This window comes from Coniophora puteana (genome assembly GCF_000271625.1).
Source record: "Coniophora puteana RWD-64-598 SS2 unplaced genomic scaffold CONPUscaffold_9, whole genome shotgun sequence".
NCBI classification, from domain to species: Eukaryota; Fungi; Basidiomycota; class Agaricomycetes; order Boletales; family Coniophoraceae; genus Coniophora; species Coniophora puteana.
Genome location: NW_006913061.1, coordinates 1539307 through 1556321, shown reverse-complemented (window position 1 = coordinate 1556321; position 17015 = coordinate 1539307). Strand labels below are relative to the sequence as shown.

General features: G+C 51.6%; 8 protein-coding genes across 8 annotated transcripts; 2 read left to right on the top strand and 6 right to left on the bottom strand.

Annotated features, from left to right (window-relative positions):
- Positions 1-1587: 1587 nt before the first annotated feature.
- On the bottom strand, positions 1588-3835 carry CONPUDRAFT_138405 (P-loop containing nucleoside triphosphate hydrolase protein). The gene is made up of 3 exons (XM_007772741.1): positions 3700-3835; positions 2762-3638; positions 1588-2701 (listed from the first exon to the last, which is right to left on the bottom strand). The coding sequence occupies exons 1-3, from the start codon at positions 3772-3774 to the stop codon at positions 2673-2675; spliced, it is 981 nt and encodes a 326-aa protein (XP_007770931.1). The 5' UTR covers positions 3775-3835; the 3' UTR covers positions 1588-2672.
- Positions 3836-4158: 323 nt separating this feature from the next.
- CONPUDRAFT_83523 (uncharacterized protein) lies at positions 4159-5081 on the bottom strand. The gene is made up of 4 exons (XM_007772740.1): positions 4892-5081; positions 4757-4839; positions 4308-4706; positions 4159-4255 (listed from the first exon to the last, which is right to left on the bottom strand). Exons 1-4 carry the CDS (start codon positions 5028-5030, stop codon positions 4226-4228), a joined length of 651 nt encoding a protein of 216 aa, XP_007770930.1. The 5' UTR covers positions 5031-5081; the 3' UTR covers positions 4159-4225.
- A 36-nt stretch (positions 5082-5117) lies between these two features.
- On the top strand, positions 5118-6557 carry CONPUDRAFT_167033 (Brix-domain-containing protein; the record flags this gene model as incomplete). The annotated part of the gene is made up of 6 exons (XM_007772739.1): positions 5118-5298; positions 5351-5720; positions 5768-5850; positions 5901-6079; positions 6126-6465; positions 6519-6557. Exons 1-6 carry the CDS (start codon positions 5146-5148, stop codon positions 6555-6557), a joined length of 1164 nt encoding a protein of 387 aa, XP_007770929.1. The 5' UTR covers positions 5118-5145.
- Positions 6558-6775: 218 nt separating this feature from the next.
- On the top strand, positions 6776-7215 carry CONPUDRAFT_60192 (uncharacterized protein; the record flags this gene model as incomplete). The annotated part of the gene is made up of 3 exons (XM_007772297.1): positions 6776-6864; positions 7000-7111; positions 7165-7215. 3 exons carry the CDS (start codon positions 6776-6778, stop codon positions 7213-7215), a joined length of 252 nt encoding a protein of 83 aa, XP_007770487.1.
- A 106-nt stretch (positions 7216-7321) lies between these two features.
- Positions 7322-9497, bottom strand: CONPUDRAFT_83522 (uncharacterized protein). The gene is made up of 4 exons (XM_007772738.1): positions 8842-9497; positions 8492-8787; positions 8148-8438; positions 7322-8095 (listed from the first exon to the last, which is right to left on the bottom strand). Exons 1-4 carry the CDS (start codon positions 8858-8860, stop codon positions 7466-7468), a joined length of 1236 nt encoding a protein of 411 aa, XP_007770928.1. The 5' UTR covers positions 8861-9497; the 3' UTR covers positions 7322-7465.
- Positions 9498-9834: 337 nt separating this feature from the next.
- On the bottom strand, positions 9835-12590 carry CONPUDRAFT_83520 (uncharacterized protein). Its single transcript, XM_007772737.1, has 14 exons — positions 12309-12590; positions 12231-12248; positions 12052-12168; positions 11694-11926; positions 11572-11634; positions 11474-11515; positions 11319-11425; positions 11185-11261; positions 11106-11136; positions 10523-11057; positions 10400-10474; positions 10243-10344; positions 10024-10156; positions 9835-9967 (listed from the first exon to the last, which is right to left on the bottom strand). Exons 1-10 carry the CDS (start codon positions 12375-12377, stop codon positions 11038-11040), a joined length of 777 nt encoding a protein of 258 aa, XP_007770927.1. The 5' UTR covers positions 12378-12590; the 3' UTR covers positions 9835-9967; positions 10024-10156; positions 10243-10344; positions 10400-10474; positions 10523-11037.
- A 241-nt stretch (positions 12591-12831) lies between these two features.
- Positions 12832-14919, bottom strand: CONPUDRAFT_138398 (MFS multidrug transporter; the record flags this gene model as incomplete). The annotated part of the gene is made up of 5 exons (XM_007772736.1): positions 12832-13470; positions 13523-14245; positions 14298-14612; positions 14671-14781; positions 14812-14919. The coding sequence occupies 5 exons, from the start codon at positions 14917-14919 to the stop codon at positions 13126-13128; spliced, it is 1602 nt and encodes a 533-aa protein (XP_007770926.1). The 3' UTR covers positions 12832-13125.
- A 311-nt stretch (positions 14920-15230) lies between these two features.
- Positions 15231-16863, bottom strand: CONPUDRAFT_138397 (uncharacterized protein). Its single transcript, XM_007772735.1, has 2 exons — positions 16557-16863; positions 15231-16489 (listed from the first exon to the last, which is right to left on the bottom strand). The coding sequence occupies exon 2, from the start codon at positions 16309-16311 to the stop codon at positions 16045-16047; it is 267 nt and encodes an 88-aa protein (XP_007770925.1). The 5' UTR covers positions 16312-16489; positions 16557-16863; the 3' UTR covers positions 15231-16044.
- Between the last annotated feature and the right edge of the window lie 152 nt (positions 16864-17015).

Below are 17015 nucleotides of genomic sequence, written 5' to 3'. Positions count from 1 at the left end.
GCGTAAGAGGTTTGTCGTTGTCGTTGTTGCCCGTGCTCTCAGCACTGTCAGTTAATAAACCGCAGTGGCTACCATTCTTTCATGTCCTCGTTTGGAAAGGTTTTCTATGTCGAGAAACGCTGGAAACTTGTACGAGAGATGGGTTCAGGTGCTTACGGCTACGTGGTGTGAGTGACATCTTGTCACCACTCTTCCAGACACCCGGAGCATATATTGACCCGCGGGTGCAGCTCAGCAGCGGACGAGATCTCGGGCGAGACGGTCGCTATCAAGCTCGTTACGCGTATCTTTGAGCGTGTTCAGCTCGCTAAGCGGGCTCTGCGCGAAATCACTCTCCTCCGCCATTTCGCCAACCACGAGAACATCACTGGGATGATCGACGTCGATGCAATCTCGCCGGACTTTCAGGAGATGTACGTTTTATTTTGGGCCCCGTAGCATCAGTATAATGAGCTCAGATGTTCTTCGAACGTACAGATACATATTCATGGAGGTAATACAGTTGTTCATATTTCAAACATGCTAAATTCTGCGGCTAACATACACATGCAGCCCATGGAAGGTATGCATCAGACCTATTTCACTCTGCTTTCATTTCAAATCAAACGTCTTTCGTAGCTGACTTACACCAAATCATCAAATCTGGTCAACATCTCTCCAACGAGCACGTCCAATACTTCCTGTATCAGGTGCTTCGAGGCAAGCCATATGCAAAGATGCCAGATGCAAGACAACCTAACAGCGCCTACTAGGCGTCAAATATATTCATTCCGCGAATGTGATTCACCGCGACCTCAAACCGGGGAATCTCCTTGTCAACTCTGACTGCGAGCTGAAGATTTGTGATTTCGGCCTAAGTAGGGGCTTTGAAGCCAATGCTGACGAACAAGTGGGTAATCTGACGGAATACGTTGCAACCCGATGGTACCGAGCTCCAGAGATCATGTTGGCATTTAAGTGCGTCACATCGGAATTGGGCACGTGACGTTCTAAATCGTTCCCTTCCCCCAGGAACTACACGACCGCGAGTGAGTAACTGGTGCAAAGCTTATGTGCTTTGCATTCTCACAGTATATACAGTCGACGTTTGGTCAATAGGGTGTATTTTTGCCGAGTTGCTTCTCGGAAGACCGCTCTTCAAGGGCAAAGAGTAAGTAAGCTAGTCTCCATTTTGTCTTGAGACTCATATCAACCAAGTTATGGTTAGCATAGTCCCAATGTCTGAGAAGGACCACTGATAATTACTGTCAATCCCTCTTCAGTTGATCAGTTGAACAAGATCCTTGAGGTTCTTGGTGAGATCAGATTTGCCAGTCATTTACATTATATCCTGACCCCGTTGCCCAGGCACCCCCGACGAGAGTATATACGCTCAGGTCAAGAGTGAGAAGGTTGGTCCGAGAACTAGTTGATAACCTACTCGCCGGATTATTAACATTTATGCTAGGCTGTAGCCTACGTTCGGTCATTGCCAGTTAAGAGGAAGGTACCTCTGCGGAAAATAATACCTAGTGCTGATGCTCAAGGTGAATTATGATCTATGCTCACGCCCTGCATTCCTGGATTTCACTTACCATTGGTTGATCCAGCGCTCGATCTCTTGACGAAGATGCTATCGTTTGATCCAGCCACCCGAATCTCGGTCACTGAGGCTCTGCAACATCCATGGCTGGCATCTTACCATGACGAGGGCGACGAACCGGATTGTCATGCAGTGTTTGATAAGTGGCGACAAATCGAGCAACTCGAGACGCTGCAGGAGTTCCGTGAAGCACTCTGGAATGAGATCGAAGACTACAGGGCAGAGGTCAGAGGGCTCAAGGTAGAGGCCGTGGAAACAACGGAAGTTGATGACACCGTCACTCCTAAGCCATCCATTCTTCCCTCCACGGAAGACGAGCAACCCGAGAAGATGAAGGTAGGGTCTTCACCAGAGCAGAAGGCAACAGAACCTTTCCCATCCCGCGAAGAAATGACGCACGCAAGGGAAAGAACCATTTCACCGGAAACCACTACGTTTTCGTGCTTCGGAGAACGGCCAGTCTCGGTAGCACCGACAGATCCAGTTGTGACATATTCCAGACGGACAAGCATCATCCTGCCCAGCCGGCAAAACTCAATGTCCTCATTCCAGTCACCTTTCACCAACCATCGCCCGCTTTCATCCGTGGACGGACTTCCACCACCTAGTACTAATGCCATCATGTTCCCAACCCAGACAGAAGGCTATGTGGTACCTGCACGTTCTCGAGCCTCCTCGACAATAATTGGCGATGCGTCGATCCGAAATCTACTACGTACCCTATCGACGGTATCAATCCACGAGAGCCGAGAAGGACTACCCGGCGGACTCGAGGGATATGCACCGATCGGTAAGTACATCACGGAGCCTGCATCGGACGCTGAGGTATCCGTTAGCGAGGTCCCCGAATTCGGTGGAGAGGACGAACAGTGATCAAATACCCATTCCCATACCTAAACCAGGACCATAATTGTCATGCCCATGTTTTCTTGCCATCTCAACGCTGGCCTTATGCTGGCTGATCGTATTCTTGCATGCAGTTCATTTAGACATCAGTACACGAGCACGACATGTTATCATCATCGCCCCGGCTAGAATCTAGTGGATACATAGTCAACCATAATACAGATCATAGATGAACCATTGATGGCTAAGCGTCGCCGAGTGCTTCTCTGATCTCTAGATGGACGCGTTTATATCAGCACACCATCCATAGACGAAATGAAGTGATGAACGCACTCTCTATTATGTCTATGTATGCAATACTCGCAGGGCTTTCCGGATATTCATCCAAAAAGCTTACGCCGTAGTCGGCACTCTTACCTATTCGAGGGTCGAGAGGGACTTTGCCTAGTAGTGGTATTGACAGCTCCTTCGCTAGCCTCTCCGCACCACCAGTACTGGGCTTGAAGATCTGACTCTCGCCTTTACAACTTGGACATACGAAACCTGACATGTTCTCCACCAGACCCAACACTTTCACTCCAACCTTGCGACAGAAGTCAAACTCTCTTCGTACGTCCTGCAGAGCCACCTCTTGAGGCGTAGTAATGAGAATTGCACCGTCGATCCCGCTCTCTTTGAGGTATTGAACAACGCTTAGATGTTCGTCGGATGTGCCAGGTGGGGTATCGATGACGAGGTAGTCGAGTTCGCCCCAGTCGACGTCCTTGAGGAACTGAGCGATCAGTCCATTCTTTTTCGGTCCACGCCACATGACTGCGTCCTTGGACGAAGGAAGCATAAACCCGACAGACATGACGCCGAGGTTGTCCTGCACGTATACGGGTGACCAGCCCTGGGCAGAAGAGTGGACCTGCTCAGCGGCGATACCGAGGATGGTCGGAATAGACGGGCCTGAAATGTCGACGTCCATGACGCCGGTCTGCGTGCTATCGTCGGCAGCAAAGGCCCAGCCGAGCTGGGCGGTGAAGGTACTCTTGCCGACGCCGCCCTTGCCTGAGAGGACGAGAAGCTTGCGCTTCACGGAGGCCATGCGAGCGCGGATGAACGGGAGAGCAGGGTCGGGTCCCTTGGGCGTGTTGGAGGCACATATCTCTTGGTTTGCACATCCATTGCAAGCGTCTGCCTTTCCGGCTTGCTCAGATTCGGTTCCCTGAGGCCAAATAACGGTAAGTGTCTTTCAAGTGGTAAGGGAGAGCATGACATGTACGTACTGGACAATGTTCAGGTGCATTCGAAGGAACTGAGAGGGGATCAGTAGCTTGTGCTGCCCGTTGGGTGACAATCATTCCTGGCAGGGCCACAGGATGAAGGAAAAGTATGTAGAGCAAGTTGGACGGAGGATGAACGGGATCGTCTGCAACGTCAGATTGATCGGTCAGCTTGTGGTCAGCCATCTCATAACTTAGGGGTTGAGCCTATTAGGAAAGCCTGTACAGTATTCACAGAACGTGCAAGTAGTCCGACAAATATTCAAGTTAACCACTTTAGCCTATAGGCCTCACATGTTGAGTGTGGACACTCAATGTTTCAATCATGGCACAGCTGTAAGTCACGCCATAAAAAACTGAAGCGGCCAAACTCCCAACGTTCCTTACGGAAGGAGGAAACCTCAAGAGGTCAAACTTCAAGCTCAAGAGCACCACCGTGACACAATTCCACCGTTATGGAGATCCATATTACGTCCATTCTTCAATTAAGTTCCAAGTACATGATTCGACAGACTGAGGATAGCTTCCACTACTGGAGCTTCCTGTCTGAGAAGAATCGCTACACGCTTATCAGCAGTTATCTCATGTTTGTAATGGTTAAAAACACTCACTCTTAGGTGTCGTAATTGCCACGTACAAGTGAGGATGAGAACACCAATCTGGACGATACTGTACCAGACAGCCTTGGAGTTCGTCGCCTCGCTTAGGTCTCTGAATGATGCTTCTCTCTCCCGCTGGTACTGCTGCTCGCGCCTGACCTCCTCCAGTTTTATGTTAAGGTCTCGAATCTTGTTTGCGAGCGTCGCAATGTGAGACCGATCCTTCTCGTAGTCGCCCTTGGTCGTTCCGACGGCGATATCCAGGTAGAAGCGGATGTGGGTGCTCGAAAACCATGACGTGTAGTTGGTAGAAATGCAGATCAAGTGGTCGCCTGCAACGTGGGACGTGAAGGTGAAGCGACCGTCGCTTGGTCCCCTGGTTTTGGTGACGACATGATTGGTGTCAAGTTCCTGGTGCAGCAATGAGTGTAGCTGTACACAAAACCGACTAAACAACGAACCTCGACGTCAACGGTGATACCAAGTTCATCATTGATTCCGTATGACTGAGTCTTGTCCGACCATTCGAGTGCCCTGTAGTGAGCTAAAGCCGACTCGTTAAAACACAATGGGTGCACACGCGTAAAGAAGCGTACCCTCAACAACGGTGTCAGTCGGCAACTCCTCAATGAAGCATTTCTTCTCGTTGGCGTCCAAGTAGAAGTGAAGGGCGTTTGCAGCAGTTAGGAAGAGTAAAAGAGAAAGGAACAAAGCGCGGGGTTGAAAGGAAAGCATTATGGGCAACAGCCCAGACGTGTCGAGGTCAAGGTCAGAGTGTGAATTTCCGAAAGCGCGTCTACTATTTCTGGACCGGATCTCTTCAGAAATCACTTTCCTCCGGCTCACCAAAATGCCTCCCGCTCGTTTCCAGCCGTCTCAGATCAAGAACAAAATCAAAAGAGAGGAAGTAACCAACAAACAGAAAAAGGCTAAGAACCAGCAGAAACTCCAAAAACGACTAGAGCAGGCCAAGCTCGAGTCTACAAACCCAGCCGCAAAGAAGGTGTGTGCACCCCTGCGAAACTTTAGGCATGTCATATCTAATCGAAGAACAGAGACGTTTGCTGGAGAATGTCCCTCGCACTCTAGACAATACTCGTGAACATGATCCATCTACAGTCGTTAGCACGGATGGCCCCTTGTCCCATGAATTCTCTTCGGATATAGCATCTGATCCCTTCGCCGAATATTTCACCTTCACGGACGTCGATCCGACGGTTCCGCCAAAAGTGTTGATTACGACCTCTCCAAAAGTATCCAAGGGAACCCATGAATTCTGTGACGAGCTCGTTGGGATCTTCCCCGGGGCTGAGTACATCAGACGAAAAAAGGGAAAAGGTTTCGAAGTGGGCAGAATAGCGGGTTGGGCTGCAGGGCGAGGATACAAGCATATGGTGGTCGTTAACGAAGACATGAAAAAACCGAGTGGGTGTTGCTTTCACTTGATACATGACGGGACTGACCCTTCATAGATGCTATAACCCTCATATACCTGCCTAATGGTCCCATGGCATATTTCAAGCTTACATCTGTTGAGCTCACGAAACAGATCTATGTGCGTTTTCATCTCATGACACCATCTTTGCTGCCTAACGTTTGGATTAGGGCCATGCCCGAGCCACTCCACACAACCCAGAGCTGGTTTTAAACAACTTCTCCACCAGCCTTGGACATGCCGTCGGACGCATGTTCCAGACACTCTTCCCTCCACTACCAGAGTTTCAAGGAAGACAAGTTGTAACGCTCCATAATCAGCGTGATTTCTTATTCTTCCGAAGACACCGGTTAGTATCTGACGATAGTCTGTGGTCGCTTGCTGAGTTGGCCTAGATATGCCTTCCGCTCCACGGAAAAGGTCGCGCTGCAGGAAATTGGCCCCCGGTTCACGCTGAAACTTCGTTGGCTCAAGAACGGGCTTCCGGCTGTTATGAACTTTGGCGCGTCGCCAGCATCACTGCAGATCGATACAGCGCCAGCTACAGACGAGGATGAGCAAGCGGAACACGTGAATGAGGATGAGCAGGCAGAAGACAAGGACGAGGAAAAGCCCGAAGATGCACAAAACGATGAGGTTGATGAGGCTGAAGAACACACTCCCCACGAGTCCACAGCGCAGCCCTCCCAACCCATACAACCGCCAAAAGAAAACGACTATCTGTGGATGTGGAAGGTGAGGCGGCGACATTGGACTGTAAACTACCTTGTGCTGATTATCATTCTCAGCCCGAGCTGGAAACTACCAGACGGACGTTCTTCCTGTAGTACTCGTTCATTAGATACGTTTTGGCCCTATTGTTGTAGTATAATTGTGCCGCTGTTCTCATCCATTGGTCGACTTCCATGTGTCGGGCTAAGTAATGAATACAAAACCGCGGACGGCGGGCCGCTCCAAGCCCGCGGTACCGCGACGGAACAGTGACGTCGGCGTAGTTCGCGAGGTCGTGCGAGCCGGACTAAGGAGATCCTCCTCTTCCGCCGTCATGTCAAGCAAAGAGCTTCCATTGCCGGTGGACAATGTCCAACCCGAAGATTATCACAAGAAGTTCTCCGTTAGTCTCACGTCGTCCTTGTACTTTGGAGTTTGACATGTTTCCATTACCCAGAAACGAGAGACATACACGAAGCATACTGAGTGCGTAGGCCAATCTTTTGCAGTATTTCCACCGGCACTCAACGAGGTGGTAACCTCAACTAACGTGGGCAGTCCTTGTGAAGGTGCGGCCAAGGCCTCGATGAAATGCATGGACAAAAACAATTATGACCGCGACAAGTGCTTGGACTTCTTCCAAGCATACAGAGACTGCAAGAAGACATGGGTGTGTGCTAGGTTGCATAGCTTGTCTTGTTCATCTCGCTCATTTGCCTTCAGCTCGAGAAGAAGAGGACAGATCGAAGGTCAGGTCGCGATGTACCCATATAAACAATGTTCTTACCATACTCGCAAATTTCCGAGTTACAATGGATGGTATGACATGTCTACTTCCCCCATTCTTAGGCCCGACAGATTTTATTCGGGATGAGACACCGTTGCAATTCGTTCATTCAACCCAGCATGCACACTAAGTAACTTAGCTAATAGGCGCTAGCGGACGCAGCATATATGCACGCATGGGCAAGATAAATCGAACAGAACTATATCGGAGACATCATTACAGCGGCCTTGTACTAGGCTAGTTCTCAATAGGAAGCGGCGGCGGTGCCTCAGGCTGAGGTGCGAAGATGAGATTGAGAGGCGGCGTGGTCTGGCTGTCCTCGCTGAGGACCGTGGCAATGATTGACCGTCCAGCAAACGAACGTCCAGCGAGTGACTTCATCGCTCTTTGCGCCCCGTCGCCATCTACAAACTTGACATACACCCTCCCAACACCGGCAGCCTCGTCAGCGCGCGCAGCGTCAGTCTGCGATTGCTGTCCAGCATCCCCCCACTTGGACTTGTCCTTCTTGATCGGGCGCGGAATGCGCAAGTCTTCGACTGCGCCGTGCTTGGAGCATTCCTCTTTGACATCCTCGTAGATGTCGCCGTACTCGTCGTCATCTTGCAGGTCGTCGACAGTTACCATGTTAAGCATAAGCAAGATACGTGCATCCTCGGTGCTCCCATCGCCGGCGGGCATGATAGGGCGAGGAATTTCAGGGAACTGATCGTAGGGCAAGTTGGGGATCATGCCTGGAGTTCCGGGCTTCGCGCCAACAGACGCCCGCTGAACAACCAGGTAGCGGTCTCCAAGTTCCATGCCGTTCAAGCTTTGAATAGCAACGTCAGTGACCGAGCTGTCAACATACTCGAAGAAGGCGAAACCCTAGATGCTCTTGTTAATATCTGGTCAGAAGGCATTCCAAAGTATGAATCACCTTGGAAGGGCCATTTCCGTTTTCTCGGACAAGATTGAAGGCCTTGAGCTCGCCAAAACTCTTCAATAACTCCATGACCTGTTCTTCGTTTAGATAAGGGGGAAGTCCGCCGACGAAAATCTTGTGGATGGAGTCTGGGACGTTGGTCGAGACGACACCAGGTACGTGGAAGTTAGGAGCCATAATGGCATCACCACCATAGTCCTTGGGTCTGCGAATTTTGAGTGGACCATTGATGAAAATAATACCATCGAAAGCCATAGCAGCAGTGGCATCTTCAGCACTGCGGAACTGAAGAAAAAATATTGATAAGATTATCACTGACAAGGAGAAAGGTAACTCACCTCAACAAATGCGTAGTTCTTTTCGTAGTTGCACTGAACCGCAAGAACGGGGTTTCCAGGGCCGCCCGTTCCAATGCTCATTTCGATCATCTTGCCGTTAAAGAAGTCGGCAAGGTTCTGTTCATTGACATCTGGAGTGATGCTGCCGATGTAAAGGCGACGTGATTGCCTTGAGAGGTTAGGGTTGCTGCCAATACCCATTCCAAAGGTTTGCACAGGAATAGGGGGAGGCAATCCGGCAATGCCGAGGATGGGTGGCACCTGCGTGCGGTTAGCGCCCGGGAGGTTGAAAAGACCTGCGGACGTGGTGAGATATTAGACCCACGCAGTCGAGATATTAGTAAAAGTACCTGTCTGTTTAGCCTGCATGGCACTGTACTGTTCGTACCCTGGAGCATGGACATCCCAACCAGAGGCCTTGCGCTTCCTCTGGAAAAGGGGAGCAATGCCCTCGGGAGTGGGTGACCTCCGCTCGGGTGTACCAGGGCCGTCCCTCCTGCCACGTCCACCGCCTCGTCGCGGGGAACCGCCCTCATCGCGGCGGCCCCGACCGGCAAACCGTCCGCCGCCGTCCTCGCGGGGTGGGCGCCTGTCATCTTCGAACCCGCGCCGACCGTGGTCTTCGTGGTGCCCTCCTCGGCCGCCGCCGTGGTCACGTTCCCGTCTCTCATCTCTCCTGCCGTAGCGTTCTCTGTCCCGGTCCCTGTCCCTGAAGGCATCTCTTTCCCTATCCCTGTCGCCACGCTCCCTGAACTCTCTGTGACCGGGATGGTCACGTTCACGGTATCCATCGTCACGCCTTCGATGTTCGCGTTCTTCTCTGTGTCCGCGGTCTAAAAGTGAAAAGCAGAAAAAAACCAGGGATGTGAGTATAAGTTGTCAGAGCTGCGACACGACTCCGTCAGTGCAAGGTGGCGATGGCATCGGTGTCTCGCGTAACCATAGTTAGACTGCTAGCTAGCTATAAAAACAGCATGGTGCGGGAGAAAGAGGAGTGCACCATGAGTTTATTGTCTCTGACGGGAAGTGGGGGAGAGGGAGAGAACGACGAGTACCTCTGCCATCTCTGGACGAGTACGAATTGCCTTGGAAGGCCAAACGTAAAAGTCACGAAGCAGATAAAATCAAGCTATGCTTACCTGCCATGTCTGCCATCGTGCTTGCCGTACAACCTCTGAGTGTAGGTTTGGGTGGTTGAGTGGTTGGGTGAATGCGTCTGCTCCAACTGTTAGACGCGGAAAGTTGCATGAAGGCTGCGCTGAGGCTGTGGAAAAATATTACGTCAGCTCCTCCGACCCTCTGGCACCCTCTCGGCCTAAGTGACTGCGTGCGCGCGATACTGAGCAAGTACTGCAAGTGCCGCCCTGCAGCTGCCAGAGTTATATCTTAACAACCCCCTTGTCCCTCTTCGCCATGCCTACCGAACTCCCTTACGCTGCAGACGCCGAGGTGTCTCTCTCTTACGACGAGCTAGAGGTTTGCTCCTATTCGCTCGCAGCTTCGGTAGCCGAGTTCATATGCGTGCTTTCTAGGTGCTCCGCCTGCAATACCAGAAAGAAGTCGCCCAATCGCACGTTACAGTCCAGACCAAGTTCAACTATGCATGGGGCCTCGTGAAGAGCCCACTACGTGATCTCCAGGTTGAGGGCGTACGGCTATTGCAGGGTGCGTGCCATACCGAGGCGTTTCGTATGGTTCCTTCCAATTACGGGGAGGCTGACCTTCACCTTGTCTTCCTTGCTGTCCTTAAGAGATATACCGTGCAGAGCCAACGCGGCGAAGAGAATGTCTCTACTATCTCTCATTAGGATACTATAAGCTGGGCAATTACCAGGATGCCCGCAAGTTCAATGGTGAGAGTTCCGTCATCCGCCGTTGCTGTGAACAAGGCTCACGTTATCTCCGCAGACCTTCTCCTGGAGAAGGAACCCCATAACCTGCAGGCACAGTCGTTGGGTTCACTCATCGAAAAGGGCGTGGCGCGAGGTGTGTACCGTCCCATACCTGCTCCGTCCATTTACTGACTCTTACCAGAAGGATACGTTGGCATGGCTCTCGCAGGAGGTGCCGCAGCTTTGGGTGCAATCCTTGTGGCGGGCATCATACGGCGAGCAACACGCGATTAGCTGTCACTTGTGCTAACTTCTCGTACCGCATTCTTCCGCCATGCATCGTCGTCCTTTCACGGGTCATCTTCAAACACTATCATAATCCATGAATTATTCCTCTGAAATATCACCTCGCACAATACACCTTCCAACGGGAATGGGGCCCTGAACAGTCCTCGGGAACATTAAGTGGGAAGATTTCTTGGAAAGCCGTATTCAAATATCAGTATGTAGTGTGTCTGATCATTTGAATCTCTGAATATTCCTGAGTGTTATAATTGTGATGCAATAAAGCCTTCACGTTGCAAGTGAAAGTTAGTGTACTTGACAGCAAGAGTTCGTTACAGAATGCAATATCACGACGACTGTTTATTCCTCAAGTTATAATCCATAGCAAGGTCCAGCCTGAATGTTGTATAAATAGTTGATTCCAATCGCTCATGTTGGCAAAAAGCTGGCTAAAAAGGACGTTAGCACTAGTACCATCGTTGTATGGTTTCACTCGCCAGCTTGCTCATTCATAGCCTCAGGCGATAACTAGTGAACAGTCAACCATCGACCCCTTTTGGATTAACGGTGTTTTACCTTGAACTTGGCAAGACCAAGAAACAGGAAACTGATGCACACGCCAGCCTCGAAGACAATCCAGGCAATCGCCCAGACTGCAACGATTTGATGAATATGCCCGGAAGGACGAGAAAGAAAGAAAAAGAACATACATTGGGGTGCAGTCCTGGGAAACATGATGAAGTACTGCGTGCAGTCAGAATCATTTTGTTTTCGAAAGAACTTGTCATCGGTCAAGTCCCATATGGCGTAGAAGACGCTGCGAGGATAAGTTGTGCGCTCCACTGTGCATGATCCCTACGCTTACTTCATGACTCCAACGAAGAGGCAGTACCAACGTAGAGCTTGACTTAAAACGGTGCCTCATGAGCGGAAGCTTCTAGAGGCCTGTATCATCTCACTCACGCATGGCCTATAAACCAAAACCCAATCAGAAGTCCTTCGTACAGAACTGTCAGCAATATTGTCCTGTACATTAATCATGTCAAGAGCCTGATCGTGACATCACGCGAAAGAAAACGGCGTACAGTTTATCTCGCACAAGGGCTAAAGGTATGATGAGGCCAACGCCGAGCACAAAGCTGAGGACCTTCGCGACGAGGACGTCGAAGCCCCCGAGGATGAAGACGCCACCGAAGAGCGTTGAGCCAAAATAGCCAGCGGGGAGTATAAACTTTGGCCAGCCGCCCTCCACACGAGTAGCGCCGCCCAAATTTGGGTCTATCGTAACATGGTACACTGATCCGCCAGTAAGGACAGCCTAGAACACAGTTTAATATTCAGTATTGTCAAAACTCGACACAGGAGTCCAGTGTGTATGTTGGATTTACACGTGTAGGTAGCATGGACGTGGGATGAACAACTCGACAGACGAGCAGAACTTACCGCGACAATGTGACAGAGTTCGTGCCAGCCAATGGTGAAGAGTTTCAAGGGGGTGATTAATATCCGCGCGCCAGGTATATTCCAGAGCCCGAATATCACGACGGTGTATACAGCGGTCTGCGTTTCGTCGCAGTGAGACACACGTCAGACGGGCGAGGTCGGCGGGTGCTGTCACTTACGACGTATAGGACGACTACCTGTCCGCGGTACCCTCAATATCGACATTCAGTGTGCGAAGGGGAGTCAAGATGACATACCTGGTCGTACTCTGGAGTGAGAGGCGGCACATATGGCGCAGGAGGAGCAATGGGGACTCGTGGCGCCATCGCCAACCAAAGTTCACTGAATTAACAGACAGCGAGCTCGTCGGGTTCGTACGCAGGGAGCTGTCAAGAATTAGCTGGCGGTGGTGCGTGCAGGGGTATGTCGATGTTGCTGTTTAGAACGAGTCAGGGAGTGTGTGTTGTCAGAGGCGTGATTTATCGTGAGCAGGCCAAGAACAGGCAGAGACGATCGAGAACAAAACGTGCAGGTCTGATGGATGGGATCGTTGGACGATGCGGCAAAGTGTGCGCGATGTTTGAAACGTGTTTGCCTCCCCCGGCGCCAAAACCGACCCCACCGTCGCGGTAAGTGCACAACCCAGCCTCCGTGCAAAACTGCAATAGCCTCCGTCTTCTTCGGCGCTCGGCCTAATTCGGCCCGGTAGAGCGGAAACACCCCATGCACTCTTCTAGCCCAATGTTGGCCTCCCTCAATCTGTTCGCACCAAGTGTTCCAGTAAACGCACGCGTTGCATTGAGAAGCAAGGCTAACGAGGTACCGCAGTCTCAGCGGGGAACTGCCCTACAGTAGAGCATATTGTATGTCTACAACACGATTATATGCGAAATAAATATGTAACCCGAAAGCAATTGTTGTGTTGTACCCGTTTCTAACACCTGTCTGGAAAGAATGGGACTATTAACATAAACAACCTGCCCCGAGCGTGTCCAATGCACTTGCTGCACTGTTACTCGCCGCTTCGGAGGGTATTAAGCTGAAAGGGTATAGACAAAGGAAGGTGAGGATGTTTTATGCCCGGCTCCTCCGGCGCTCAGAAGTCTGGGCAATCGACTCGACACGGCGCATCTCGTTCTCCTTCGCTGCGTCGGCGAGCGAGCAGGCGAACGGCGAACGCTTGCGGAACCACTCGCCATAGAAGTAGAAGATGTAGACGGGGATTGTGACAAGGAACGCAATGCACCCGAGGATGGTGCAAGCGTAGTTGACGGCGTGCGTCTTCGACACGTTCTGGAAGAAGGGCGTGGCTGGGAGCGTGAGAACACCAGCCAGGAAGTCGCGGGAGAAACCGTTGCCGCCGGTTGCGGATGCGGAGTACGGGCCGTAAGCGCAAATCATGTAGTCGATGGTGGCCATCTGTTCGAAGTGTCAGTTGCGTTATTTCTTCGTTATATGAATCGAAACTCACATAGATAGAGTAGTTGGCAATACCAATGATGGCGGTGAAAACCATGGAAGCAATCCAGTGGACGTTGGGAAGGGTGGTCCACGCGAAGCCGAAGAGGCCGATCCACAAGCAAGGAGCCGTAAAGAGGAGCCACCAAAGACGGGATTCGTACTGCACGCGTTCGTCGTGCGGATTCGCAGCGCGGTCCCTGCGGTTCTTGCGGATGAACGGCATGAACGAAAGCCAGGCGATGATATATCCAACGAGGATGGGAAGGAAGGCCATGTTGGTGGCGATGGTTCCGAAGCCGTATATGCCCTGGTATACGAGAGAGTACGACTGGAGGAACATGAAGATCAAGGCGTCCGAGAAACCACTGAGGAGGGACAAGAACAGAACGATGGGCTCGGTCGCGAACATGTGGAAGGGACGGGTCCAGATGGAAACCACCTCCTTGAGCGCAAACCGTTCGCTGTATGGAGTAACTTCATTGGGACCGTAAACGTTCGTCTCTCCGGCCTTACGGCGACGCTGAGCCTCCTTGTCGACAAGAACAGAAGCGCGGGTCTCGGGGACAAGGAATAGGTGACAAATCTGGGTGAAGACGCCGAACATAAGCTGGATCCAGAAGTTCCATTTGTACCCGAGGTATGCCTCCGTGAAGGCACCGACAATAGGACCCAAAATGGAACCGCCGACGGATGAAAGCACGATGTATGCAACGGCGTACTGCTGGTCATCAGGCTAAAATGCAATTTAGCCCAATTTATTCGCGCGGGTGGGCTTATATTCTTACCTCAAACAAATCGGCGACCATTCCGAGGGTGACAGAACCACCGGCGGAGCTCAGACCGCCCAGTGCGCGAGCGACGAGCAGGCCGCTGAATGTGGGAGTGAGCGCAGCAGGAATCTGCCAGATGTTGACGAAGAGTAGGGAGATCTGCAAAACAGGCTTGCGTCCGAGCTCTTCACTCCAGGGCGCCCAAAGCTCGCAACCGAAGGCATAGAAGATAAGGAAGATCATGGCACCACATCGCGCAGCTTGAGCACTGACACCAAACTTCTCCTGGATGTTCTCCAAATTGTTTGAGTAGAGAGAAGTGTTAATGTTCTATACATCATAGATTAGACCCGAAAAATGCGAGAAATTTATTTGCGAAGACACCCACCATTGAACACTGCACGATGAAGATGACGGTGAGAATGGTCCACTTCTTCCACGTCGGGAAACAATAACCGAGCGCTTCGTAGCAGTCATCCTCGGTGAGGACAATTTTGCCCTCAGCGCGTGCACGTGCAATGGCATGAACCTTCTCGCCCTCGCCCGCCTGGCGCAGAGCTTTCTTCTGAGGGTCGGAGCCCAGTGAACCGTCGGACTCCTTCCTCTCAATCCTCGTGTCGGATTCTGTCTTCTCCATGGTGCGCCTAGGTGGGGGCAGTGGGGAAAGCGGGGTAGAATTCGGCTGGCCTACAAGCCGATTAAATAGAAGAAGAAGGCCTAAAGTCCCAAGTGGGGGTGCGGGGGAAAATGTGAAAAGTGTGAATGGTGAACGAATGGGAAGATGGGAAGGAGTATAAGTACTATCCCCGGACGGAGGAGTGAATCATAGACAGGCCGAGAGAAGGGCCACCGATATTTCGGTGATGTTGATCTATGATTGACTTCCTTGTGCCGCGGTGGAGTCCCGCACGCACTAGCGTTGTCATATGGTGATTAACCGGCGGGATTGGCCGTTTGAGCGCAGAGGGAGCCAGGCGGTCACTCAGTGGCCGAGGCTTGTCGTGTGCGACTAGGTGCGACCAGGATGTCTGCAGATCATGAGGTGGTGCTTACCGTGATCGCTAATGTATTGCCGGTATTTGCTACAACAATGACATCACAGACCTGCCGCCTGCCCGGCGAGTGCGGGACCGACCCAACTAGCAAGAGACCGTAGAAGGTTGAATCAGTACGACGTTACTCAGAGTGAGGCGTTTCTGCACTGAGAAAAAGGCGCGTGAGAGCTGGAATCTAGCAGAGAAAGCTCGACGCCAAAAGCTCAGACCGCAAATCATGAAGCAACCTAGCCCCAATTAGGCTTCAGAAGCACAGCGGAGCTACGCGAAAGATGCGTCGACGAGACCTCATCAATCGCTTATAGACAGAACATATGGTTTGATTCTGGGCTGTGTCTCGCTGAGGCTAAGGGTCGCAGGGAGGTTGCTTGGGCGCAAGTAAGCTGTGTCATAAAATATGGTTTGTGATCATCGCATTGGATCTGAAGACTGAGGAATGAAGGGTCGTCCCGGCACTGGGCCATCAGCAGAAGTACAGTATCGTCCTCAAGGCCCCACCCTAGAAGTTGTCACGACGGACGCTGCATCCGATCAATTCATTCCAAGGGGCATGTCGCAAAAGACACATCAGCTTGCAGACCTGGAGTCGATGGTAATGCAACGATGGGCTTTCTTTAGCCTGTTAACGCGCGTCAACGAGAGCCCCAGGTGTGAGGATTTTCAGTAAAAATGAGGGTGACCGCAACCGGAAGAGACCGGGACGCTATTTAAGTTGCAATAATCCAGTCGGGTCCGGTCCGATGGCGCGGCGGGAGACCTTGTGCTTCTCGGCTACTTCTCAATGGTCGAAGCAGATGGGGCATGGAGTTGGCCTGGAGGTGCAGACCGGCGAAGCGACCGCGCGATGAAGGTGAACACAGAAGAAAAGTGATGGTGCGCACAATGGCCGCACTGTGCGTGTCGGAACCGTGCTGAGCCTTCGTTCTGCCCGCGGGAGAATGGTCCGCGGGACGCAAGTCTCCAAGTCCGAGCATCCCATCCTCCCTGCAGGCCCCAAAAACGCGGCCATCCTACTCGTCTAGGCCAATGGCTTAAAAGACTGACGTCCTTCGACCCTTTTGGCACGGGGTATCTCGCGATCAGCGAGGGTACGCATGAAACCAATACACTACCCCAATGATCTGGGTGACGATGATGCAACTAGTGCCCAAACTAACGAAGCATCATAAGTAGAGGTTTTCAGCTCGCGTCAATCGTTTTGGGCACCAGAAAGACCTACGGTGCAGTTTCATTCGATATGGGTGGTACCCAGAGGGATCCTACCGATGTCCCTTCAAGTGTGAGCGTTGAGACGAATCAGAGCTCAGAAGGCGCTGTCAGCTCCATTCTGTTTGGCCAGTAGAAGGATGCTCTCGCGGACTCCAGGTACTACAGTATGCTGAAGAAACCCTGATTCCTATAATCACATTAAAGCAGAGGACCGAGTGCATGTTTGATGACACACTCAGGCTGATTGGAAAGAATACACACGCAAAATGAAAGCAAAATGAGAGCCAAACACACCGATTGTCCATCACGAAACTTCTGGGGTATGGAAGCACATCCATGGATGTGGGTCAGCAAGATATCCGATGCATAGCCTACGGGAGCATCATGCTCGAGGAAGCCACCAGTGAAGTGGAACAATTCCGCCGTGACTCTAGCCAAATGATAGCATGTAAGACCAACTAATGGGATC